General features: G+C 37.6%; 1 protein-coding gene across 1 annotated transcript in view; it reads left to right on the top strand.

The window, feature by feature from the left end:
- Positions 1 to 23,599, top strand: part of LOC127680344 (selection and upkeep of intraepithelial T-cells protein 10-like) — a 33,268-nt gene extending 9,669 nt beyond the window's left edge. Inside the window, exons 3-6 of the mRNA XM_052175828.1 lie at positions 17,921 to 18,091; positions 18,788 to 18,892; positions 22,131 to 22,253; positions 23,373 to 23,599. Of these exons, the coding sequence (XP_052031788.1) occupies positions 17,921 to 18,091; positions 18,788 to 18,892; positions 22,131 to 22,253; positions 23,373 to 23,599 (626 nt within the window). The remainder of the gene's footprint in view (positions 1 to 17,920; positions 18,092 to 18,787; positions 18,893 to 22,130; positions 22,254 to 23,372) is intronic.
- Positions 23,600 to 27,230: the final 3,631 nt, after the last annotated feature.

Here is a 27,230-nt window from a genome sequence, read left to right as displayed (position 1 = left end):
CCCAAGTGCTGGGATTACAGGCGTGTGCCACCACACCCGGATTGTATATCTAGTTTTATTTTGAGGTCTTTGATCCACTTGGACTTGACTTTTGTCTAGTGTGATGGATTTATTTGCATTCTTCTACATACAGACACCCAGTTAGTACAGCACCATTTGTTGGAGATACTTTAATTTTTTCATTGTATAATTTTAGCTTCTTTGTCAAAAATCTGTAGTACATCTTGAAATCAGGAATTTCAAGTATCAAGTAAGTTTTCCAATTTGATGGTACACCATTTTTTAAAGTATGACCTAATGATCCTTTGGATGTCCTTGGTGTCTGCTCTTATGCCTCCCTTTTCATTCCTGATTTTGTTAATTTGGAATTTTTTTTATCTGACTTTTAGTTTGACTAAGGGTATGTTTATCTTGTTGATTTTCTCAGAAAACAATATCTTTGTTTATTGATTCTTTGTTTTGTTCTCTTTTAATCTATTTTACTGATTTCAGCCCTCAATAGCTTTCAGGTGTGCTATTAAATTGTTAGTATGGGATCTCTCCAATTTATTTAACAAGACACTTAGTGCTATGAACTTTCCTTTTAGCACTACTTTGTGTCCCATAGTTTGTGTATGTTGTGGATTCATTTTCCTTGAATTGTAGGAAGTCTTTCCTTCCTTCCTCTTCCTCCTCCCTCCCCTCCTCCCTCTCCCCCCCCTCTCTTTTTCTGTCTTGACCCAGTAGTCCTTCCATATGGAGTAGTTAAGTTTGCATGAATTTGTATACTTTGTGTACTGGTATTTTAAATCCAGTTACTGAATAGATGGTCAATTTTGGAGAATGTTCCTTCAGGTGCTGAGAAGAAAGTATACTCTTTGTGTTTGGGTGAAATGTTCTGTAGATATTTGTTAGGCTGTATGCGATGGGTAATGATGTTGAATAACCTTGCATTTACTTATTAATCATTATGATATATCTTTAAATTAAATACATTTATTGACTTTGCATGTTTGAAAATTAACTTTATTTATAGTGTCTGTCATTTATTTTGAACAGTTTCTTACTCAGATATAGTATGGGCATCTTCTAGCTTTGGCTTTCCCTTTGGCCCATATTCTGATGTGCAGAAATTACTAAATTTCATGAAAGCTGATTTATTATTTTTCTCTGATTTTTATTTTTGTCTCTTCAGCTTGTGTTTGGCTTACAGCACTGCCTTTGAACTAATTGTGGCTATCTATTGCCAGTTGTAGGGCACTGCTGAGGCTTGTAGTGCATGCAGTGTGGGTAAAGGGGGAAGGGGAAAAACCAAGTCTCCCCAGAGCTCCTTACTATCATGTAACTTCTCCTAAGTTTAGCAGCTATTTAGCTTTGGCAAGAGAGTTCATCTGTAGCTGGAAGATCCCAGGTCTTTTTGGGGTTCAGCATGTGTCTCTGGATCACAGTGTGTGTTGGGAGTCTTTAGTCAGATGAGGTGTCTGGAAGGCAGCTCTAGTGTCTCATGTAGGTCCTAAGGTGTCTGCTGGATCTGTGGTGGCAGGCACTGTGTAGGGATAAACCTGCAGCGTAATGACAACAGAGGAGCAGAACCCCAGCAGAGGGATATCTGCATAGGGTGGATGGCTAATGTTAAGCCTGTAATCCTTTGTTTGGAAGTACATCATGGATCTTTGTTAGGGTCTTAGAAAAGTAAGGGTGTTTGAGGGATTTAGTTCTGGAAGGCATCTTTCAAGTCAGCTTTGGATGGCGGAGGAAGAAAATATCATGTTAATTGTGTATCTAGGATAGGTAGTAACAGATTGTCTGTAAAAGGAAATTGGTTGTTAATTAAGGATTGAATGATGGTAATCAGCATAGTGAATTCCACCTGTGGAAGCATATTAGGTGACTTTTGGACCTTAAAAGAAAGCTTAAATAAGTTGAAAATTTTGCACATATATCACAAATTCTAGGGAGAAAAATAAGCATTTAAATAAAGAAGCAGGAAAATATTGGGTTGAAAAGCACTTGGGTGCAGCTTTCCCTGGCTTAGGTAGATGGAGGAGGGGCCAGCAGCCATTGAGGTGGCTGAGTGCTGTAGCAGACAGGTCACCTGTCCCCTTCCTCTCTCCCCTCCCCCCCATTTGTTTTTTCTTAGCTTGCTGGCCACTGTGAGTGGGTGAACTCGGTCGCCCGCAGGGAACTGCAGGTCAGCAGACTGAGAAAGCAGAAAGTCTAGGGCAGACATTGTTGTCCAAAAGGCAGCTCTATTGGAGCTCTCACTGTGGGGGTGGGGAGCAGAAGCATGATATCACATGGACGCAGAGTGGAGAGCAAGGAGGGGGAGGGGCAGCGGAGTTCAAGAACTTTTCTGACACAATTGTGCTAGCTAGCAATTGAGGGAGGGGGAAGAAGCTGACCAGAAACATGTAAAGAGAGAGGGAGGGATGGGGCGGTGGTCTGGTGGCTGGAAATGCTAGAAGGCAATCGATTGGTTTTTGTACTTTATTGTAGAAGAGTAGAGTGAGAGAGAGAAGGTAGAGAGGTAGAAGCTGGCCATGGCTTCTACCAGAGAGAGGGGGAAGGGAATGGGGAACAGGGGACAAGAGACAGAACAAGAGTGAAAGAGTAAGAGAGAGGGGAGGGGACAAACAGCCCCTCATATAGTGGGCTGGGCTACCTGGCAGTAGCCAGGTAACTGTGGGGGTGGAGTCCAGCCAGAATACTAGGGGCTTGGGGCATTGTCCTATGTGATTGATGGCCACAGGTTTATGGAGTTGAAGGCCTAATGGTGTCAGGAGCCTAGTGTCTGAGAGCATAGCTAATGGTGTCTATCCCTTGTAGATTAATCTGCTGGGTCTCTGGAAGTTAGGCCTCACTCAACCAGAACACAGACTACCTTTCATGGTCCAACAGTCCACATATGGGATTGTGTAGCATCACACTGAGAATGAACACTTCCACAAACTTCTCAATTCTTGAATCCAGACTATGAATGAATCATAATGCCACATTTTTCCTCTTCTTAGCTATAAACTTTGATATGCAGATTAATATTCAGGTTCCAGATACAGAAGGGTATTTCAGGAACTTTGATTCCCACCTACTGAGATGAAATGAAGAATCATCAAGGGGAATATAATTCCACACTCATCAACATTGGACTCTCAGGATATTTTTCAACATTATTTCTTTGTTTAGTTTGTGTTTGGTTGACCTTCCCATTCATGACAGTGGGTATTGAAGTCTCCCACTATTAATGTGTAAGTTTCATGGTGTGGTTTAAGTTTTAGTAATATTTCTTTTACAAATGTTGGTGTTGTTACAGCATTTGGGGGCATAGATGATAACTCAAAATGTCATCTTGAAAGATTTATCCTTTGATGAGTATAAAGTGTTCTTCTCCATCTTTTAATAAGTTTGATTTGAACTCTATTTTCTTAGTTATTAGAATATCTACTCTAGTTTTATTCCTGAGTCTCCTTGCTTAGAAAATCTTTTCCCAACCCTTTACACTGAGGTAACATCTATGTTTGATGTTTCTTGTATCTAGCAGATTGATGGATGCTGTTTTTGCATTCCTTGTGTTATGCTGTGTCTTTTGATTGAGTACATTGATGTTGGGAGACATTAATGAGCAATGATTGTTAATTTCGGATATTTTGATGTTGGTGGTTGTACTGTGTGTGTGTGAGTTGTGTGTGTATGTGTGTGGTGTGTGTGTGTGTGTGTGTTTCCCTTCTTTTGGTTTTGCTGGTGTGAAATTATTCATTTCCTGTGTTTTCTTGGGTGTATTTACCATCCATGAATTGGAGTCATCCTTCAAGTATCTTCTGTAATACTTCATTTTTGGGTAGATGTTATTTAAACTTGGTTTTGTCATAGAATATCTAATTTCCCCCATCTATGGGGATTGAAAGTTTTGCTAGCATAGAAGTCTGGGTTCACATCTGTGGTCTCTTAGAGATATCTTTCCATGTCTTTCTGGTTTTTAGAGTCTCTTTGATAAGTCAGGTGTAATTCTGATATATCTAATGTTATATATTACTTGTCACTTCCCCTTGCAGTTTTTAATATTCTTTGCCTTATACATTTAGACTTTTGATTATTATGTAGTAGGGGGATTTTCTTTTCTGGTCCAATCTATTTGGTGTTCTGCAACACTCTTGTAGCCATCTCTTTAGGTTAGGAAAATTTTCTTTTAAGATTTAGTTGAAAATATTTTCTGGGCCTTTGAGCTGGGAATCTTCTTCTTCTATTTTTATTATTCTTAGGTTTAGTCTTTTCTTAGAGTCCAAGATTTCATAGATGTTTTGTGTCAGAAACCTTTTATATTTAACATTTTGTTTGACCAGTATATTACTTTCTCCTATTATGTCTTCTATGGCTGAGGCTCTTTTATCCATCTCTTATATTCTGTTGGTGATATTTGTGTCTATAGTTCCTATTCACTTACCAAGGCTTTCTATTTCCAGGATTCCCTCAGTTTGTGTTTTCTTTATTGCTTCCCTTTTCAGGCCTTGAATAGTTTTCTTTATTTTCTTCACCTATTTCATTGTATTTTCCTGTATTTCTTTAAGGAATTTATTAATTTTCCATTTAAAGGTTCCTATTATCTTCATAAGATTGGATTTAAGGCTATTTTCTTGTATTTCAGCTGTGTTGGAATATACAGACCATACCATAGTAGGAGAGCTGGCCTCTGGTGGTGCCACATTATTCTGGCTGTTGGTTATTGTGTTCTTATGGTGGCTTCTATTCATCTGGGGTTTGTGACTATTATAAGGTTAGCCACTGATTTCTGAGTTTATCTTTTTTAGATAGGTGGGTTTTGGATGCTTTTTACCTTAGTTTCTGTTTCATCTCAGTCTTCTGGCCTGAGAGGCCTGGAGTTCTGAGGTCCATTGAATCTTCTGGTCCAGTATGCTATCTCTGCTATATTTTTGTGGCCTGCAATGCCTCTAGGGTTTTAGGTGCCTATGTTGCCTTTGGCTTTTCTAGTGCCGATGTGGCCTCCAGGAAAGAAGAGTTCTTCTGCTGAAGTTGTGGTGTGGAATAATGAAGCCAGGTGGTAGGATGCAATTTACAGCTCATTAGTGTACTTTAAGAGGAGTTGATAGGCATAGGTCATAAAGTGGTTTCTTTCTTTCTTTCTTTCTTTCTTTCTTTCTTTCTTTCTTTCTTTCTTTTTTTTTTTTTTTTGTTTTGTTTTTTTCGAGACAGGGTTTCTCTGTATAGCCCTGGCTGTCCTGGAACTCACTCTGGAGACCAGGTTGGCCTCGAACTCAGAAATCTGCCTGCCTCTGCCTCCCAGAGTGCTGGGATTACAGGCGCGCGCCCCCACTGCCTGGCTTATAAAGTGTTTCTTAAATGCAGTTCCTGGTTTGGCATGGCCTCTGGGAAAGCATGTGAAGTTGATCTTTTAAGTGTTGTAAGAAGACATTCATACAGTAAAGAAGTGTTTAATATAATCTTCAATTAAAGAAACATGATTACAGAACTCAATTATTCATGCAAGAGTGCTATTGAGGAAATAAAATCTGCCCCTAAGGGCCTCACTTAACTCTATATTTTGTACTGTAGAAATTGTGTCCTGGTTCTCCCTCCCAGGCACTAGCTCCCAGAAATAAAACTAAGACTCAAAATATATTTACAAATAACCTTTGCAATATATCCAGGCTCTTCTCTAACTAGAATCATAAACATACATTATGTTGAAAGAAAATAAATTTTGTATAAATATACAAAAATTCTTACCAATAAAAACCTTAAACCTGCATCAGTGTACAATAATCCTTATCAATATAAATAAAATATAAGCTTATTTTTGTATCAATATACAAAAGTCTATATCATTGTAACAAAATATAACCTCAATTTTGCATCAAAATACAAAGATCTTTACCAATGTAAGATTATGACTAAAGATCATATTTTGGTTTGAATAGATTCAATAATCCATCCTCCCTTTCTTCTCAATGCCCTTTCCTTACCTAAGAAAGAAAGAAGAGGAAAAAGAAAAAGAACACGAGAGGCAAAAAGAAATCCCTGAATCTAAACTTCCTTATCCAAGGCCATAACTATTGTAACCATCTCCTTTTAAAAGATGATAAATATCCAACTGCCAATAAAATCTGCCCCTAAGGGCCTCACTTAACTCTATATTTTTTACTGTAGCAATTGTGTCCTGGTTCTTCCTCCCAGGCACTAGCTCCCAGAAATAAAACTAAGACTCAAAATATATATACAAATAACCATTGCAATATAGCCAGGCTCTTCTCTAACTAGAATCATAAACATACATACATTATGTTGAAAGAAAATAAATTTTGTATAAATATACAAAAATTCTTACCAATAAAAACCTTAAACCTGTATCAGTGTACAATAATCCTTATCAATATAAATAAAATATAAGCTTATTTTTGTATCAATATACAAAAGTGACTAAAAAATGACTAAAAATCAACCACCTAATTTTCTTATAATTGCTTCCTGATGATTTTGGACATAGAATTCTTTTTTGAGGGCCTAAGAATTTGGAAATGTTGTTAGTTTTAAGAAAGATAGCTGTAGCAGAAAGAAAGAAATCACAGGTTTAATTGAAATCCTGACTGTACAACGTGAGCTAGCTGTTCTGAAATTGTCCAGGACGCAAGTCTTTAGAGGAAACATTTTCATACAGTTGAGGTAGAACCAAGTAGGCTGTTGGAACAGCAAGTCTCAACCTTTCAGCATTCCGGAGGGTGAATCCTGCCAGGGCTGCCCTTCTGGTTGTCTTTTCTCTTTCTCTTTTTTCTTTTCTTTTCTTTTCTTTTCTTTTCTTTTCTTTTCTTTTCTTTTCTTTTCTTTTCCTTTCTTTTCTTTTCTTTTTCTTTTACTTTCTTTTCTTTTTTCCTTTTTCTTTTTTCTTTTTCTTTTCTTTTCCTTTCTTTTATTTTCTTTTCCCCCTTATTTTCTATTAATATAAACTTTTCAGAGGTAATACCTATTTCTGTACTAATATAAAGCACAAAATATGCACTGTGCATAGATCAGCTAATTTTGTTGCTCCATGCTTGAGCAGGTGAAAGACAACTGTCTTGCTTTATGAGCTAGTTTGATCATTTAACCAAACCACAATATAAATCTTCGTTCATCTCATATTAACGAGTGGCCAACAAGATCCATTAGCTATGTACAGCTAAGTTCTGTCTAGAGACATTTTTATGTCACAGCCAGTTTCAAGGCTGTTCACATGGAGAGGGATTGTCAAATCATGGTACCTGTTCTGTTTAGTCTTCTTGACTTCCCTTTTCCTGTCTGTAGCTAAGAACTTTAGGGATCTCCTTCTATCAAATCTGATCCTTGTTATTTTTGAAGGAATCCAAAGCCTTTTCTTCTTTCTCATTGACACAAGCAGTACAACATCTCCTCTGACTAGCAGTCTGATGTCATAAAGTAGAGACTGATTCAATTCAGCAGTCCTTTTTTATGTAGGGGTGCTCTGTTTTGACCTCTCTTAAAGAGGATGTACCATATCACCATAACAATTGAACTTATAACCATCTTCATTTTGATAATTTAAAACAAAACAATTTAAAACAATTATTGTTTATTGATATAGGGAGTTTCTGTGTATTCTGTGTTAGGGTGACTTGGATTTGCTCTGTAGATTAGGCTGGCCTTGGACTCACAGAAATTTATCAGATCCTGCCCTTGTCTCCCAAGTAATGAGATCAAAGGCATGGGTTTACTTATTTGTATCTATAAATTGAAAATATTTGTATTAATTTATTTCTTCTTCCTTCTTCAGAGATTACTATTTATATGAATTTATTTATGTTACATTTCCCCCCTCTTAATTTGACATGCTTCTCTGTATTCAAGTTTATTTAAATTCCCTTCTATGTAGTGTATAAGCATATTCCAAAGCAACACTGAATGTTTTCAGAGATTTTAGCTTGGGCCATGAGCCATGCACTAGGCTGAGCCATTATGAGTTCTCCTGTGGGATCCCCACTTTCCAAGGAGATTGACTGTCATTCAGAGTAGTGTGACATCATATTTTACAGTGGATAGCAAGCCCCTAATCCATGCTATTATTAATTAGACCATTGTCTGACAGGAATAGAAAGTGTCTTATCCTGAAGGTGTGGCCTCCAGGAAGTCCCCCTCCTCCACTCCTGGTTTTGCCATTTGCTGATGCATCAGCTGGATTCAGCCTGTGTATAAATGGGAGCCAGGTTCAATCCCCTTGTCAGCCACTATACTCTGCCCTTGGGAAAAGCCCCAACTTCTGTGTTTTGCTTATAAATTATTAGGGGCTTTTAAAAATATTCCGCATTATCTTCCTGTGCTCCCTGACTAGGAAATCTCAGCTGCTAGTTTCCTGTTATTTCTGGAAGATTTGGCTTTGGTCTAGTTTGCTCATTTTCCCAATAGACAGGTTTTTTGTCTGGATAGCCTGACATTTTCATGCATTTGATCTACACTTTTTTAGGTTGTTAACTTGGGTTCTACTTGCTGTAACTTGGGTACCATTTATTGAAGTTTAGGCTTCTTCTTTTCCCCAGCCCCTGGTTTCCAAAAATAAGACACAGACCCAGTTTATTTACAAATATCTTGGCTATGTAGCTCTACTCTGACTAGATTAAAACTATAATAACCCAATTTTAATGTACATTCTGTTATGTGGCTAGTTGCGTCTTCTTAGATAACATGCATCTATCTCCTCTTCCAGGTGAATCTTGCCATGCCTGGCTCTATCCCAGAATTCTTTATGCATCCAGGATGCCCCACCTTCTATTTCCTGTCTAAGCCATAGGCTTTTTAATTAACAGGGATGCATCCATATAATACACAAGATATTCCTTCTACATTGTACTATAGCCATAGATGTGGGTTCTTAATTAATGGAACAGGAGTCAGAGGAAAAACAACATTTGGAAATTATTAATCCCAGAATAGGGCAGAGTTGGATGAAGGAACAGCTATAACATTTTACCTTATTAGCAAGGGCTTGAAAGATGGCTAAGAAGTTAGAAAGCCTTCCAACCTTAGTTCAATTCTTGGAATTCATATGGTTGAAGGAAAAAACTGATATTAAAGTTGAGAGTTACAGTCCGTGCCAAAGAATCACTTAAAATGGTTAAGTTAATAGAGAAAAGCAGAAAAGGGAGGCTTATCTATGTGACTACTCTGGGAAGACAGATAAAGAAATCAAATCACTAAGCACTGGGACTCCAATGGAGGACTAAGGGAAAGGACTGAAGGAGCTGAAAGAGTTTGCATGGCTCCAGCTGCAGATAGATGTAGCAGAGGATGGTCTTACCTGGCATCAATGGGAAGAGAGGCCCTTGGCCCTGTGAACGTTTGATGCCCCAGTATAGGGCAGTGAGATGAGAGGGGGTGGGTAAGTGGGGGAGCACCCTCATAGAAGCAGGGGGAGGGGGATGAGATGGGGAGTTTGTGGAAGGAGAAACTGGGAAAGGGAATAAGATTTGAAATGTAAATAAATGGAGGTCCTTGATCCACTTGGAGTGAAGTTTAGTACATGGAGATAAGAATGGATCAATTCGCATTCTTCTGCATGCTGACCTCCAATTGAACCAGCACCATCTGTTGAAAAGGCTATCTTTTTTCCACTGGATGTTTTTGGCTCCTTTGTCGAAGATCAAGGGACCGTAGGTGTGTGGGTTCATTTCTGGATCTTCAATTCTATTCCATTGGTCCACTTGTCTGTCACTGTGCCAATACCATGCAGTTTTTAATACTATTGCTCTGTAGTATTGCTTGAAGTCAGGGATACTGATTCCTCCAGAATTTCTTTTGTTGTTGAGAATAGTTTTAGCTATCTTGGGTTTTTTGTTATTCCAGATGAATTTGAGAATTGCTTTTTCTAACTCTGTGAAGAACTGAGTTGGGATTTTGATGGGGATTGCATTGAATCTGTAGATTGCTTTTGGCAAGATGGCCATTTTAACTATATTAATCCTGCCGATCCATGAGCATGGCAGATTTTTTCCATTTTCTGAGGTCTTCTTCGATTTCCTTCTTCAGAGACCTGAAGTTCTTGTCATATAGATCTTTCACTTGTTTGGTTAGAGTCACACCAAGATACTTTATTAAAATATCAAAAAAAGTATATTAAAAAAAAAAGAAAGAAATCCAGTCACTCCCCCCAAGGCCTCCTTCAGGAACCTGAACTGAGATTAAAGTTTAGGATATATAATCTCAGAAGTCCTGGCCAAATTGTAGTATACTACTACTGCAATTGCCCCATCATTTTCTGGGATTCAGTTTCATCCTGCAAGGTAGTCTGACAAGTGCTAGATATGTGTACAATATCTATTTGGGGGAGATAAGTTTACCTTTGTACTGGAGCTTTTCCTTCTCTGAGTTTGATATTTTGGGGAAAATACTCATTTCTTTAGGGGTACATAGTTTTAGTAGTCTAATAGTCAGATTAAGGGACACAAATGTCTCTAGAATATCAGACTCTTTAGGAGAAACAGTCTGAAAGTGATTGACTCTCTTGTCTCATCTTCACAGCTGTTCCAATGTTCATTTTTCAGTCATTGTAGCAAGAAACCCTAGACTTCCTGAGTCTTTTATTTTCTTGTACAACTTTGAATTTTATTGATAAGTAATATGCTACAACTTCTTTGAAATGACAAGTTAAATCATCAAGTTTTTTAAAAAATCTGGGAAGACACATTTTGAAGTTGTGTTAAGAAAATACAATCAAATGAGATTCTGTTTAGTTAAAATATAATTTACTTGTTCAGTACTCTGTTTAGACATTGTGCTTTCTTTTTTTAAATTTTTATTAGTTATTTGCTTTATTTACATTTCAAATGTTATCCCCTTTCCTCATTTCCCCTCCAAAAAACCCCCTAGCCCATTCCCCCTTCCTCTGCTCACCAACCCTCCTCCCACTCCCACTTTCCTGAACTGGCATTCTCCTACACTGGGGCATCAAGCCTTCACAGGACCAAAGGTCTCCCCTCTCATTGATATCTGAAAAGGCCATCCTCTGCAACATATGTAACTGGAGCCATGGGTACTTCCATGTGTATTTTTGGTTGGTGGTTTAGTCCTTGGGAACTCTGGAGGTACTGGTTGGTACATATTGTTGTGTCACCTATGAGGCTGCAAACCTCTTTAGCTCCTTGGGTCCTTTGTCTAGCTCCTCCATTGGGGATCCTATGCTCAGTCCTTTGGTTGGCTGTGAGCCATGGGTATTTTGATCCCCCTTCTAAGAAGAACCAAAGTATCTACACTTAGATCTTCCTTCTTGATCTTCATGCAGTTTGTGAATTGTATCTTGGGCATTCCAAGATTTTGGGCTAATATCCACTTATCAGCAAGTACATACTGTGTGTGCTCTTTTGTGATTAAGTTACCTCACTCAGAATGATAATTTCTAGTTCCATCCATTTGCTTAAGAATTTCATGAATTCATTGTTTTTTAAAAGCTGAGTAGTACTCCATTGTGTAAATGTACCACATTTTCTGTATCCATTTTTCTGTTGAGGGATATCTGGGCTCTTTTTAGCTTCTGGCTATTATAAATAAGGCTCCTATGAACATAGTGGAGCATGTGTCCTTATTAAATGTTGAAGCATCTTCTGAGTATATGCCCAGGAGGACTTCCCGAGTCTTAATCTTCATTCTTTTAGGTGCCTAGGTAATCCCTCTATAGCTGTCTAGGCATGTATCCTTCAGGGAGCATCTGATCTGCAGGGAGTCCTGCAGTTAAAGGGAGCTCTGCAGTCTGAGGTCATCACCATCTTGGCTCCTGTGACTAAGCAGCCAGCTTAGCCAGAGACCTGTGCCACATCTGACATGGGGAAGATCCCACTTCCTGATACTCTCTAGAGAACTGGCAGGAGCAGGTTAATCACCACTGCCCCTTTCCATAGAATATGGTAGACCTTTGCCACATCTGACACGGGGAAAATCCTACTTCCTGATACTCTCTCGAGAATGGACAGGAACAGGTTATTCAGTAGAAGAGGAACATTCAAGAACCAGCATCAGCATAGCATTTGAAATCTGGCAGCAAGCCTTGTCCTGGGCCATTTGCCTTGCAAAGTGATCAACACTTGGAGGGGGTCCTCATGGTGTCCACCATCTTCACTACCTGGTGGATCAGACGGGCAACACCAGGTACTCAGAGACAACCCGAGTATGGCATTGCTTGGGACAAGGAACACAAGGGCTCCAATGGCACCCAGGAGTAGGGCAACACATCAGCAATCTGTGCCAGGGGAAACCCAGTCATCCAGTGGTGCAGAAATAGCCTTACAGGCCCACAGGAGGTTCAAGCAGCAGTCAGTGACAGCAGGACCAACTAACACCAGAGATAACCAGATGGCAAAAGGCAAACGTAGGAACGTTACTACCAGAAATCAACGCAATATGGCAGTATCTGAACTCAATTCTCCAACAACAGCAAGTCCTGATTAGTCTAACACACCAGAAAAAACAAGATTTAGATTTAAAATCACTGGTCATGATGCTGTTAGAAGAACACAAAAAGGACATAAATAAATCTCTTAAAGAAATACAGGGGAACATGAATAAATTAGAAGCCCTTATAATGGAAACACAAAAATCACTTGAAGAAATTCAGGAGAATATGGGTCAACAGATAGAAGCCAATAAAGAGGAAACACAAAAATCACTTAAAGAAATGCAGGAGAAATTGGGTCAACAGTCAGAAGTCATGAAAGAGAAAACACAAAAATCTATTAAAGAATTATAGGAAAACACAAACAAACAAGTGAAGGAACTGAGCAAAAGCATCCAGGATCTAAAATCAGAAGGAGAAACAACTAAGAGATCACAAAGGGAGACAACTTTGGAGATAGGAAACCTTGGGAAGAAATCAGGGGACAGAGATGCAAATATCAACAACAGAACACAAGAGATCGAAGACTCTCAGATGCTGAAGAAATCATAGAAACCATTGACTCAACAGTCAAAGAAAATGCAGAAAGCAAGAAGCTTGTAAACCAAAACATCCAGGAAATCCAGGACACAATGAGAAGACCAAACCTAAGGATTATAGGTATAGATGAGTGTGAAGATTTAAAACTTAAAGGGCCAGCAAATACCTTCAACAAAATTATTGAAGAAAACTTCCCTAACCTAAAGAGAGAATTGCCCATGAATATACAAAAAGCCTACAGAATTCTAAACAGACTGGACCGGAACAGAAATACCTCCCGTCACAAAATAATCAAAACCCCAAATGTACTAAATGAAGAAAGAATATTAAGAGCAGCAAGAGAAAAAGGCAAAGTAACATATAAAGGAAGATCTATCAGAATTACACCAGACTTCTCATCAGAGAATGTGAAAGCTAGAAGATCCTGGGCAGATCTCATACAGACTCCAAGAAAACACAAATGCCAGCCAAGACTACTATCCCCAGCACAATTCTTAATCACCATAGATGGAGAAAGCAAGATATACACAATATCTTTCCACAAACCCAGCCCTACAAAGGATAATAGGGGGGAAACACCAAAACAAGGAGGGAAACTACACCCTGGAAAAAGCAAGATAGTAACCGTCTTTCATCAAACCCAAAAGAAGATAGCCATTCAAATATAAAAATAACATCAAACATAATAGGACATAATAATTACTATTCCTTAATATCTCTTAACATCAGTGGACTCAGTTCCCCAATTAAAAGACATAGACTAACAGACTCAATACATAAACAGGACCCTATATTTTGCTGCATACAGAAAACACACCTTAGTGTCAAAGACAAAACTACCTCAGAGTAAAAGTCTGGAAAACAATTTTATAAGCAAATTGTCTTAGGAAACAAGTCATAATAGCCATTCTAGTATCAGATAAAATTGGCTTTCAATCTAAAGTCATCAAAAAAGACATGGAAAGACACTTCTTACTGGTCAAGGGAAAAATCCACCAAGAAGAACTCTCAATTCTGAACATCTATGCTCCAAATGCAAGGGCACCCTCATTCTTAAAAAATTTACTAAAGCTCAAAGCACACACTGCACCTAACACAATAGTTGTGGGTAACTTCAACACCCCACTCTCCTCAAAGGATAGATTAGGAAAACATAAACTAAACAGGGACACAGTGAAACTAATTGAAGCTTTGCACCAATTGGATTTAACACACACACACACACACACACACACACACACACACACACACACACATATATATATATAATACTTCATCCTAAAGCAAAACAATATACCTCCTCCAGAATTGACCATATAATTGGTCACAAGACAGACCTCAACAAATATAAGAAGATTGAACTAATCCCATGCCTCCTATCAGATCACTATGGAGTAAGAGTGGTCTTCACTAGCAACAAAAACAACAGAAAGCACACATACACACGGAGGCTGAACAATACTCAATGACACCTTGACCAAGGAAGAAATACATTGGTCATGGAAGAAATAAAGAAATCAAAGACTTTTTAGAATTTAATGAAAATGAAGGCACATCATAACCAAATTTATGGGACACAATGAAAGCAGTGCTAAGAAGAAAATTCATAGCTCTCAGTACCTCCAAAAAGAAGCTGGAGTGGTCATTGACAGACTCCCAACCAAAAAAAGCACAGGACCATATGGTTTTAGTGTAGAATTCTATGAGACCTTCAAAGAAGGCCTAACACCAATACTCTTCAAACTATTCCACAAAATAGAAAAAGAAGAAATACTACCCAACTTGTTCTATGAAGCTACAATTACACTGATACCAAAACCAAACAAAGATCCAATAAAGAAGGGGAACTACTGGCCAATTTCCCTTATGAATATTGATGCAAAAATACTCAATAAAATTCTTGCCAATCAAATCCACATCAAAACGATTATTCACCATGATCAAGTAGGCTTCATCCCAGGGATGCAGGGATGGTTCAATATAAGGAAATCCATCAATGCAACCCACTACATAAACAAACTCAAAGAAAAAAAACACATGGTCATTTCATTAGACACTGAAAAAAGCATTTGACAAAATTCTTTTATGCTCGAAGTCTTGGCAAGAACAGGAATTCAAGGCTCATACCTAAGCATAGTAAAAGCAATATACAGCAGACTGGTAGCCCACATCAAGCTAAATGGAGAGAAACTTGAAGCAATCTTACTAAAATCAGGGACTAGACAAGGCTGCCCCCTCTCTCCATATCTTTTCAATATAGTACTTGAAGTCCTGGCTAGAGCAATTAGACAACACAAGGAGGTCCAAGGGATACAAATTGGAAAAGAAGAAGTCAAACTATCACTATTTGCAGATGATATGATAGTATACTTAAGTGACCCCAAAACTACTAGAGAACTCCTACAGCTGATAAACAACTTCAGCAAAGTGTCTGAATATAAAATTAACTCAAAACAAATCAGTTGCCTTCCTATACTCAAAGTATAAGCAGGCTGAAAAAGAAATTAGGTAAATGACACCCTTCACAATAGCCACAAGCAATATAAAGTATCTTGGTGTGACTCTAACAAAACAAGTCAAAATCTGTTTGAGAAGAACTTCAATTCTCTGAAGAAAGAAATTGAAGATCTCAGAAGATGGAAAGATCTCCCATGCTCTTGGATTGGCAAGACTAACGTAGTAAAAATGGCCATCTTGACAAAAGCAATCTACAGATTCAATGCAATCCCCATCAAAATTCCAACTCAATTATTCATAGAGTTAGAAAAAGTAATACTCAAATTCATATGGAATAACAAAAAACCCAGGATAGCTAAAACTATTCTGAACAGTAAAAGAACTTCTGGTGGAATTAGTATCCTGGACCTCAAGCAGTACTAAGCAATAGTGTTAAAAATTGTATGGCATTGGTACAGTGACAGGCAGGTAGATCAATGAGATAGAATTGAAGAGCCAGAAATGAACCCACACACCTACAGTCACTTGATCTTTGCCAAAGGAGCTAAAACCATCAAGTGGAAAACTTGTTCAACTGGTGTTTAGGAAGCAGAAGAATGCAAATCGATTCATTTTTATTTCCTTGATCAAGTCCATATTGCATCAAGTCCATATTGCATCAAGGACCTTTACATAAAACCAGATACAGTAAACCTAACAGAAAAGAAACTAGGGAAGAACCTTGAGCACATGGGTACAGGGGAAAATGTCCTAAACAGAATACAAAAGCTTATGCTCTAAGATCAAGAATTCACAAATGGGACCTCATAAAATTACAAAGTTTTTGTAAGGCAAAAAATACTGTCAATATGGCAAACTGGAAATCAACAAATTGGGAAACGATCTTTACCAACCCTACATCTGACAGAGGGCTAAGATCCAGTATATAAAAGGAACTCAAGAAATTAGACTGCAGAGAATCAAATTACCCCATTAAAAATGGAACACAGAGCTAAACAAAGACTTTTCACCTGAGGAATATTGTATGGCTGATAAGCACTTAAAGAAATGTTCAACATCCTTAGTCATCAGAGAAATGCAAATCAAAACAACCCTGAGATTTCACCTTACACTAGTCAGAATGGCTAAGATTAAAAACTCAGGAGATAGCAGGTTCTGGCAAGGATGATGTGGAGAAAGAGGAGCACTCCTCCACTGCCGGTAGGGTTGCAAGCTGGCACAACCACTCTGGAAATCAGTTTGGCGCTTCCTCAGAAAACTGGGCATAATACTACTGGATGACCCTGTTATACTACTCCTGGGAATATACCCAGATGATTCTTCAGCATGTAATAAGGACATATGCCCTACTACGTTTATAATAGCCCTATTTATAATAGCCAGAAGCTGGAAAGAACCCAGATGTCCCTCAACAGAGGAATGGATACAGAAAATGTGGTATATTGACACAATAGAATACTATTCAGCTATTAAAAACAAAGAATTCATGAAATTCTTAGGCAAATGGGTGGAACTGGAAAATACCATCCTGAGTGAGGTAACCCAATAACAAAGAAACACACATGGTATGTACTCACTGATAAGTGGATATTAACCCAGAAGCTTGGAATATCCAAGGCACAATTCACATATCAAATGATGCTCAAGAAGAAGGAATAACAATGTATGGATACTCTGGTACTTCTTAGAAGGGGGAATAAAATTACCACAGGAGATACAAAGACAAAGTATGAAGGAGAGTCTCTGGAAAGGATCATCCAGAGACTACCCCACATAGTGATCTATCCCATATACAGTTACAAAACCCAGACACTATTATCGATGCCCACAAGTATTTGCTGACTGGAGCTGGATATAACTGTCACTTGGGAGGCTCTGCTACTGCATGATAAATACAGAGGGGGACACTCTCAGCAAGTCATTGGACTGAGCACAGGGTCTCCAATGGGGGAGCTAGAGAAAGGATCCAATGAGCTGAAGGCGTTTGCAACTCCATAGGAGAAACAATATGAGTCACCCAGTACTCCCAGAGCTCCCAGGGACACACCCATCAACCAATGATTGCACAGGGAGTTATCCATGTCGCCAGACACAAAGGCAGCAGAGGATGGCCTTGGTGAACATCAAAGGAAGGAGAGGCCCTTGGTCCTGTAAAGTCTTGATGCTGAGGTGTTGGGGAGTGCTGGGGCAGGGAAGCAAAAGGGGGTTGATTGGGAACAGGGGGAGCAGAGATGGGTTATGAGACTTTCTGTGGGGGACCAGGAAAGGCATCAACATTTCAAATGTAAATGAAGAATATATCTAATAAAAGAAGAAAAAAAAATCATGTCCCCAGTTACCTACTTTACTCAACCTACATCACTTCCTAACATTTTTGCCACTTTCCAAAAAACATGTCATCAAATTGTAAGTTCATCAATAGATTAATCCACTTACAAAGTCAGAGTTTTTGTGGCTCAAACACTTCTCAGTTGTTGGTTCTGGGGACTTAGTCTGTAATATGAATCTTTTCTAGGAAATATATATCCAATTAATAACACCAGGTCCTTTTGTTCTTTCTTTCAGATGTTCTGTTCAAGTCGAAGTATATGTCATTGATGTCAAACAAATTTTCATGTCCTTTAATATATTTATTCATTATACTTTTTCTTAATTGTCTCAGAGGAATGCTTGATTGCTACAGTCTCAAAGGAAACAATGCTTATTTCAGAATACTAATGAGTAGAATCAACGAAGGTAAAGAGGTCTGAAACCATTTCTTTTTGAAACACAATATTCAGATATGATGTATACAGAACTGTGTAGCTCTGAACTTTAGTGCATTGCAATAATCTTTATCAAAGCAGGTCTCAAAATCTTCAGAGATCCTCAGGTTATAAAACTACCCCCTCCCTCTTTGTGTGGTTCTTTGGGCTAGGGTATAGCTATAGTTGATATTCCCCTCAAGGTCTCAGAATTCTATCAGAGGATTCCTTACTTGGTGAATGCAAGGCAGCTTCTTCCTCTTTTAGCTCGTTCAGAGTTTCACAGAAGCCCTTCTCTGTGAATCCTACAATCTTTAGGCACTTACGAATGGAGTCAAGGCTATAGTGTACAGGGTCCCACAGCATCCATATCATGCTTTAAGGCTGATTATGTGCTATGTAGTTGTGAAAAAGCAAGAAGATATTTATTATTTGTTATTGTTTTTAAGTCTGTTCTATCAGACTAAATGACCAAAATCTTAGCTCCACAGAATTTTAAGTTGTATCTTTTCTAAAAATTCCTAACCCTAAAAATCTCGCTTATGAGGCTTTATCCCTGGCATAACTTAAACAAATGGATATAGCACCCAGACCTTCAAGACAATGCCTGTATTCAATATTTCTCTTACTGTTCAAATGCATTCCCAAAGACTTAACTTTCTAATTTTTCCTACTGACTCTTTTTCAGTTTTGAGCAGTAAAATGAGAGCTTGCTGTACACTTCTCTGGGAGTGTGTACTGTTAGCTTTGTATATTGGCTTCCTCCCTCTCTACTTGAATTTCAGGAGCCAAGGTGAGTGGAACTAGAATACCATCAGGCATTTCCCCTGTCCTCTGTTTAGTGCCTTCTCATCCTGGAACTATTTAGCTGAGTAGCCTTGGTCACAACAGTAGCAATCATTGTTTCAATAACTTCCCAGTGGCTTCAAGTGCTGTCCTTGGAATTACATATTTTTCAAAGTTTTAGTGTTTTACCATGAGTATATTTTTATGCTCACAGTTACAGTTGCTCATATAATGATGAAATGATTTATTTCTCCAGGTCTGGTCTTCTTTCAGCTACAGACAGTCTTCTACAAAGCACAATTTTCTGATATCATGTATTTAAACTAAACCAATATGATATAAACATTAAAATAGTTTTGTTTGAGATATTGCTTTTGAAAATTAATGAAAAACCAAATACAATTTTCTCATTTTATTTTTCATTTTCCAAGACCACTAAAAGCTGGTATTTGATCTTCTTGGGTATATATGTATAGACTATTTGAAAGTCATATATATCATATGTAGGATAGTATCTGAGGGCATCTTTTACTTCATTATGTATATTAGGAAATATTTTATTAAAAAGCAACCATCAAAGAAAACAAAAAGATCTAGTTATTATCATAAGGCCATAAGACAAAATTTATCAGATGTCAGATATAGATATACCCCTTTCCAGTTTAACATACATTTCAGGATGATTTCAATGAAACTTATGGCATTTATTTCACTGCGAATCATTAAAATAAGCCTCAAATCTCAAATAAATGAACTGAAAGAAAATTGAAAAATAGCAACTCTGTATAAAATATGGAAGATATAATTAACTTTCAGCACTATGGAATACACTAAAGACCCTAAACCATTCTTTCTGATTATAATATATATATCTCCATGTAACACATATAGCTATGTAATTTTAAAATTCTTTTGGATACCAAGAAAGCAAGAACAACATTTTAGGTAACAGAAAATATAAATGTGTATGAATACTTTCTCCCTGACCTTTGCCTCTATCCTCATTTTTATGTTTCTGTTTGGATTATACCCTGATTTTAAAGTTCATATCAGGATTAAATGGGCTAATTCTAAAAAACCTCTTAAGGAAAATTCTTTTTTTTTTAATGGAAATGCACACTCAATTTTTATTATTACTTTCAGCTTTTTATAGCACTTAGACAAAAAGTTGTCTATGTAAAAAAGAATTACCTCATGGATAAAATATTACATAAAAGGGGAGTTACAAAGAATGTCAATAGTAACTTCAAAGCAGTGTTTCATTCTGTAAGCTCATTATAGGTTCAAAGCAACAGTTTCACATGGCCTTGCTTTGTTATAGTGCACACCTGTAGCTTCATCCTTGGACTTCACCTGGAATGAATGCTTTTCCTGGATAACATATTTATTCCAAGCCTATTTCTTACTTACTGTATTACTATATTCTTCTTATTGTAATTGTGAAATCTCATTGTATTTCTTCTTTTTTTATTATATATTTGCTTTATTTACATTTCAAATGTTATCCCCTTTTTCATTTCCCCTTCAAAACCTCCTATCCCATCCCCCTATCCCTGCTCATCAACCCATTCACTCTCATTTTCCTGACCTGGCATTCCCCTTCACTGTGGCATCAAGCTTTCACAGGACCAATGGCCTCTTAAAGAGAATTCTTACAGAAGTATCCAAACCCATTTGGTGGGCCCAAAGTAGAAAATGCTGAAATTATTTGTAAAAAGTGTGTACTAAATAAAATTGTACATCTCATGGAATACTATGAAGAATAGAATTTAGTGACTAGGGAGATGGCTTAGTACTTAAGAGCACTTGCTATTCTTGTAGAGGACCTGGATTCTGTTCCAGTCGCTCACAACTCACTATATCTACAATTTCAGTGGCTCTGCAGACCTTTTCTGGCCTCTAACACTAATGTGCATGAAATAAAAATAAATATATTTTTTCAAAAAGAAAGTAAATTAGAAATTATTCTCCCTTATCAAGACTCCAGCTATTAACTGACATGAAAATTTGAAGACAAAGACTGCCAAAGAGGCTTAGGTTTCAAAAATAGCAAACATGGTCTGGACTTCTTGTATATATTAAGCATATGAAATATATATTTTGTATTTAAAAATGATATAATGGGCTTAAAATAATAATGGAAAAACATCTATAATGAAAATTTAAGAATATTAAAAAGCCCAAGTATAATTTCTATATAGAGTCATTTATACTAATTGAAATAAAGAAATAAACCTGTGGAAACATTAAACAGCAAGCCAGATATAATGTAAAAGAAGTGGACTTCAGATATCAGGTAAGATGTAGTGTGTATGTACATAGCTACCACAAATAGGATGAACCCAGATTATGCATCAGTTGACCCTCATAAGAGAAGCTCCTATTTTCAGTAGGTGACAATACAGAGATGAAGGTGCAGAGCATAAAAGATGTCTTAATGATCATTCCTAAGCAGGATATTTATAGCACACCTCCTGCCAAGGTTCATGGATCATTGCAGAAAAGGAGAAAGGAAGGTTGTAAAAGTCATAGATGCTAGATGACTGAAAAGAATCAGTGTTTTCTTTACACAGCAGGGCAGTTACACATATGAATTCACAGGAATTGAGACAGGATACACATGACCTGTGTAGTCTTGGGCCAGACAAAATTCTAGCATGGAGAACAGGTTGGGCATGACATTGCCCTCCTAGCTATGGAGGTATTGGCAGTTAAAAACTCCTAAGAGATGAGTCAATTTCCTTCAGAGCTATGGCTACTGGTATGTTGACTGTCCTCAAGGGAAGGACACTCATCCAGTATTACATGGGCTATACTTGGTGTGAATGTGTGTGTGTGTGTGTGTGTGTGTGTGTACATGTGTGCTCATTGGACCCATGTATTTCCTCTGTGCTCTTTCTCCAAATCTTGTATTGGCAGCTCTGGAGCCAGAGAGTAAAAATAAACAAGATGATGCTTTCAGCTACTGGTGGATAAATGATTAAAAATAACAACATCTTATGTTCACATATGGCTCAGACCAAACTGCACAGACCTTTGGACTCATTCAAACTGTAAAACTTTGTCATAAATCTGTGGGTAGATGGCCTAAACTTTGCCCAGAAATCAAGGCTACTTAAAGCCTCCTTTTCTTCTTACTTGTTGACAAGGGTCCTGTGATGTGGTGTCTTAACTTACGCATATTTTCCTGTCTGTATTTTACTTAATTTAAAGTATGCCTAATATTTCTTTGTTTTTCTTCCCAGCTTCTATTTTGGATGATGCATATCCATTGTATAGTAGTTGGCTATGGGACGTATGCATAATCTTGGTTGTAATGATGGTATTTTTCACTGGGCTCATTTTGTTTCTACTTTGGACCCTAAACCGTAAGTGACGTGGGGATGGGAACTCCAATGATCTCCAAGTAGCTCCAAGACTTGTGTCTCTTCCTGAATCCTATTAATCAAATCGTTTTTGGTGAAATTGGGGGAAAATAGAGGCTTGGTTTGTTGCCATCTTGTTTTATCATATAAGCCTGAAGAAAGAAGGGGGAAGAATTGTAGGTACTAAAGTGGTTGAGGACACCACAAGGTCACGGTTCACAGAATCAACTAAGCAAGGCTCATCTGGGCTCACAAAGACTAAAATGGCAAACATAGGGCTTGCAAGGGTCTTTACTAAGTCCTCTGCTTATGCTATGGCTTAATGTTTTTTGTGGGTCTCCTAACAGTGGGAATGGGTTTTTCTGACTCTTTCATTTGCTCTTTGAACCCTTTTGTTCAGCCTTGATATGAGGGTTTTCCTAGTCTTATTTCATCTTGCTATTCCATGTTTCATTGATATCTCTGGGAGGGTTACTTTTTTTCTGAAGGGAATGGAGGATGAATTGATGTGGAGAAGGGGAGTAGAGGTGGAAACTAGAAGGAAAGGAGGAAGGGGAAACTTCAGTCAGGATATATTTTGAGAGAATACATAAAAAGAAAATAAAAAGAAGCTTCATAGTTCATTTTCATTTAGAAAAATGAATTGTTCCTGTCACTTTTGCTTTGTAATTGCCCCAGTCACTTCTCTATTTTCACAATCTATGAAGATGACAATTCTGGAGACCTTATTCCTAAACTCAGAAGTTAAGATGTTGAGGACAGCCATCTTGAAAGATCTGAAAGCTCTTGTACATTCTCACAGCAGCACAAGGAATCTGATGTTTTTATCAAAATAGAATCCTATGTATATACATTCAACAATAGACACAAAATACCTGTATCTGCCAATATTTACATACTTCAAACTATGTCAGATTCTGCCTTAAGTCTAATTTTTTAACACTGTGGTTCTTTAGTACCTCATTGTAGAAAAGGTTAACATTAATATGTTAACGTTAAATATTAACTTTAATGTGATGATTGTGAAGAACAAGGTAAATCATAATGTAGTGTGTGTGTGTGTGTGTGTGTGTGTGTGTGTGTGTGTGTTGATGTGTCAGATAATAAAATACTTTCTTTCAGGTTATGGTCAGATGACGAATATGGATATTTCCACACACTGCTCTGAGCAAATAAGTTTAAGATCCCTTGAGTTCCAAGAAAGTCATGATGTGATCTGTGAAGTATTCCAAGAAACTTATGAAGAGACAATAATTATTCATCACCAACAAAATTGTGAAAATGATAGCTACAACCCTCTTCTGCCCATAAGATTGAATTGTAGTCAAGAGGAAAACTTGAGAGAGTAAAGAAAGAAAAGGATAATGATTTGAACTATAAAATTTATATCTATAAAACATACAATAAAGGGGGTTTTCTTATTAATTTTTGTTCTGTGCAAAAAGTATCAATTTTTAAAAATACATCTTTAATAGAATATAATTATATTGCATTCCCTCTTCTTTTTTCTCTTTCCAGATCCTTCCAGGTACCCTCCTTCCAACCATTTTCATATACCCCTACTCAAATTCATGCTCTCTCTTAATTATTATTAAGTACACACATATTGATATATATGTACAAATATAAAAATACAATCTTCTACACTGTTTTTATTGTTTGTGTCTATATAATTTCAGGGCAAAAAAAGGATAGTTTTGATGCCAAAAAGTATCCATATAGCCTGTGATGCATATCTTCCTTCACATCTTAAATTCAGTAAAGATTTAATCAATGTGTATTTGTTAAATGATTTCTTGATAATTTTCTTCAGTGTGAACCCAGTATGTTTTTAAAGAAAGGATTATTCAAAGCAATAGGAAAAAAGTGTTTTGAAACAAAAATACACTTTTATATAATGTCAGTATTTATCAGTAAAATAAAATATTTTACTAGATATTGAAAATTTCTAAATGTATATTACTTCAATGTATATTAATCGTATATTATATTTTCATAAACTAGTATCAAAATATAAAATAATAGTATCATAAATAATGACTACCAAGTGTGAGAATATCTACACTTATAAAAAGTTAATTATTAAACATAAAATGAACCACAAGTCTAAATATTTTCTGAAAGAATTAAAATATATCAGTGGAAGAGGCTGGAGAAGTGGCTCAATGGTTAAGAGTATTTGATGCTCTTCCAGAGGACAAGAGTTTGGCTCCTATTACTCATGTTATATGGCCCATAACCATCTGTAACTCCAGTTCCAAGGGATCCAAAACCCTTTCCAAGCTTCTTTCTGCATATGTACTCACATGTGCCTACCCACATACAGATACAGACAAAAAATCCACAATTAAAAAATGAAAAAATCCTTAAAATATACCAATCAATGGACTAAAATATCTGTTTATCAAGATGATGCTAAAACTAGTTGTTTGGATGGTTTTTGGAAATATGCTTAAACAATGATTAAAACAGTTTCAATGTAAAAAAATAGAAAAAAAAATCACTGAATATGAGTCTTAGTTTTTAATGACTAGGCCATCTCTTCAGTTCTGAATATTTTACCCATATTAAGTAACTTTCACAGTTCTGGATGGTGCTATGTATGCTACCAGAGGAGAAAAGTAACTAATTATACCCAGATATAAACTCTACAAACATGCTACTATAATAGTGGCATATTTTTTTATTGGATTTAATTTCCAAGATCTCTATAAAATCATGGTTACATAAGCTCCTATTTCCAGCAAGCCTCCTATTTTGATACATTTGCTGCAGTTTTAATTTTGACCTCTCATCATTAACAGCTGAAAATTAACACACTTTTCTGTACTTTCAAATATTCCTGTATTTTCTCCTGGGGCAGATTTTGTCCTAGAGCTAGGCATAAAATAGCAGCTGGGCAATTCTATTACCTGCATCTCTAGTTTTCTCACAGACTATGGTTTTAATTTATCTTTTGAAATCTTCATTCATCATACCTGTATTTACATTAGAACTTTAAATAGTTGATGGAATTATTTCCAACAGCAATTCTTTTTTCTTTGTGGGTAAAAGACAATAAATTAAATGAGTTATTTTTATAACATCAAGTTTTGCGAGTAAGATGTTTATCTATTATCAAATCTAGAGCAGTACTGTCTGCAGTAGCATGCTTTAGATTTGCCTTACTTCATTGAGGCATTTCTGCCTGTTTATTCTTTCTTGGCTGACAAGAGGCAATGGCCTGTATATTATGCTGTGTGCCCTCCAGCTAGGTCCCCACTTCATTTTATTATGGCAGGACAAGGGCTTGAGTTTCTTGGACCTACACTTATTGTTCCATTGGTAACCCTTGCTGTTAAATGAGGACACTTGGATGAATAGGCTTATGAATTTCCTGTTCTACCTAGCCTCTTATTTTAGTGCCTCTTGTAGCTGGTCCTTGTTTCTTTGTGGGTTCTTTTTTCTAACCTCTCTCACTTTTAACACTTTACTTGCAGCTGGTCTTTTCTCCTTTGTGGATTATTCCTTTTTTCATTTTGTTTTGAATTCTTAATTTTTATTAGATATATTCTTTATTTACATTTCAAATGTTGTCCCCTTTCCTGGTCCCCCCGAAAACCCCTTAACCTTTCCCCATTCCCCCTGCTCCCCAATTCACTTACTCTAGCTTCCCTGTCCTGGCATTCCTTTATACTGGGGCATTGAGTCTCAGAAAAGTGGACACAGTACTACACAAGGACCATGATATTTCACTCCCGGGCATATACTCAGAGGATTATCCAGCATGTAATAAGGACACATGCTCCACTATGTTTATTTATAGCAGCCCTATTTATAATAGCCAGAGGCTGAAAAGAACCCAGATGTCCCTCAACAGAAGAATGGATACAGAAAATGTGGTATATATACACAATGGAGTACTATTCAGCCATTAAAAACAATGAATTCATGAGATTCTTAGACAAATGCATGGAACTGGAGAATATCGTCCTGAGTGAGGTAACCCAATCAGAAAAGAACACTCATGGTATGCACTTATTGATAAGTGGATATTAGCCTAGAAGCTTGGAATACCCAAAACACAATTCACATATCAAATGATGACCAAGAAGTAGGAAGAACAAAGTACAAATCCTTGGGTCCTTTGTAGAAAGGGAAAAAGATACCCACAGAAGGAGATACAAAGACAAAAGGTTGAGCAGATCTGAGGGAAATACCATCCAGAGACTACCCCACACAGAAATGCATCCTATATACAACAAAACCCAGACACTATTGTGGATGCCCACAAATGCTCGATGACTGGGGCCAGATATAGCTATCACCTGGGAGGCTCTTCTAGTGCATGACAAATACAGAGGGGGAAACTCTCAGCCAGCCATTGAAATGAGCACAGGGTCCCCAATAGGGAAGCTAGAGAAAGGACCAAGGAGCTGAAGGGGTTTGCAGTGCCACAGAAGAAACAACAGTACGAGTCACCCAGTACTCCCAGAGCTCCCAGGGACAAAACTATCAACGAAAGAGTACACATGGAGTTACCCATGGCTCCAGACACATTGGCAGCAAAGGACCATCTTGTTAGACACCAAATGGAGGAGAGACCCTTGGTCCTGGAAAGACTTGATGCAGTAGTGTAGAGGAAGAGTAATTTTCCCCTGGCAGGATGGGTGCACAGAGGGATGTGGTGCTACCTAGCTCCTGGGTGCCCATGTGGCCCTGGCAGAACCTGCCCCAGCTGTTCTGGCACTCAGATGTTCTCTGCATTTCTTGCTGTATCTGCCTGCTTATTTACAGGAGTGAAGATGGCCTCACCTGTAAATGCAGGAGTCAAATACCTCGCTGCAGAGAAGTTCTCCCCTGGCAGGATAGGTGCACAGATGGCTGTGTTGCTGCCAAGCTCCTGGGTGCATGTGGGACCCTGGTGGACCCTGTCCCAGGTGTTCTGGTACTCAGGTGTTTCCTGCTTTCCTGGCTGTACCTGCCCACCCAGTTGCTTGA

Source organism: Apodemus sylvaticus, chromosome 3 (genome assembly GCF_947179515.1).
Source record: "Apodemus sylvaticus chromosome 3, mApoSyl1.1, whole genome shotgun sequence".
Classification (NCBI taxonomy): domain Eukaryota; kingdom Metazoa; phylum Chordata; class Mammalia; order Rodentia; family Muridae; genus Apodemus; species Apodemus sylvaticus.
This window is presented reverse-complemented; position numbering and strand designations above follow the sequence as displayed.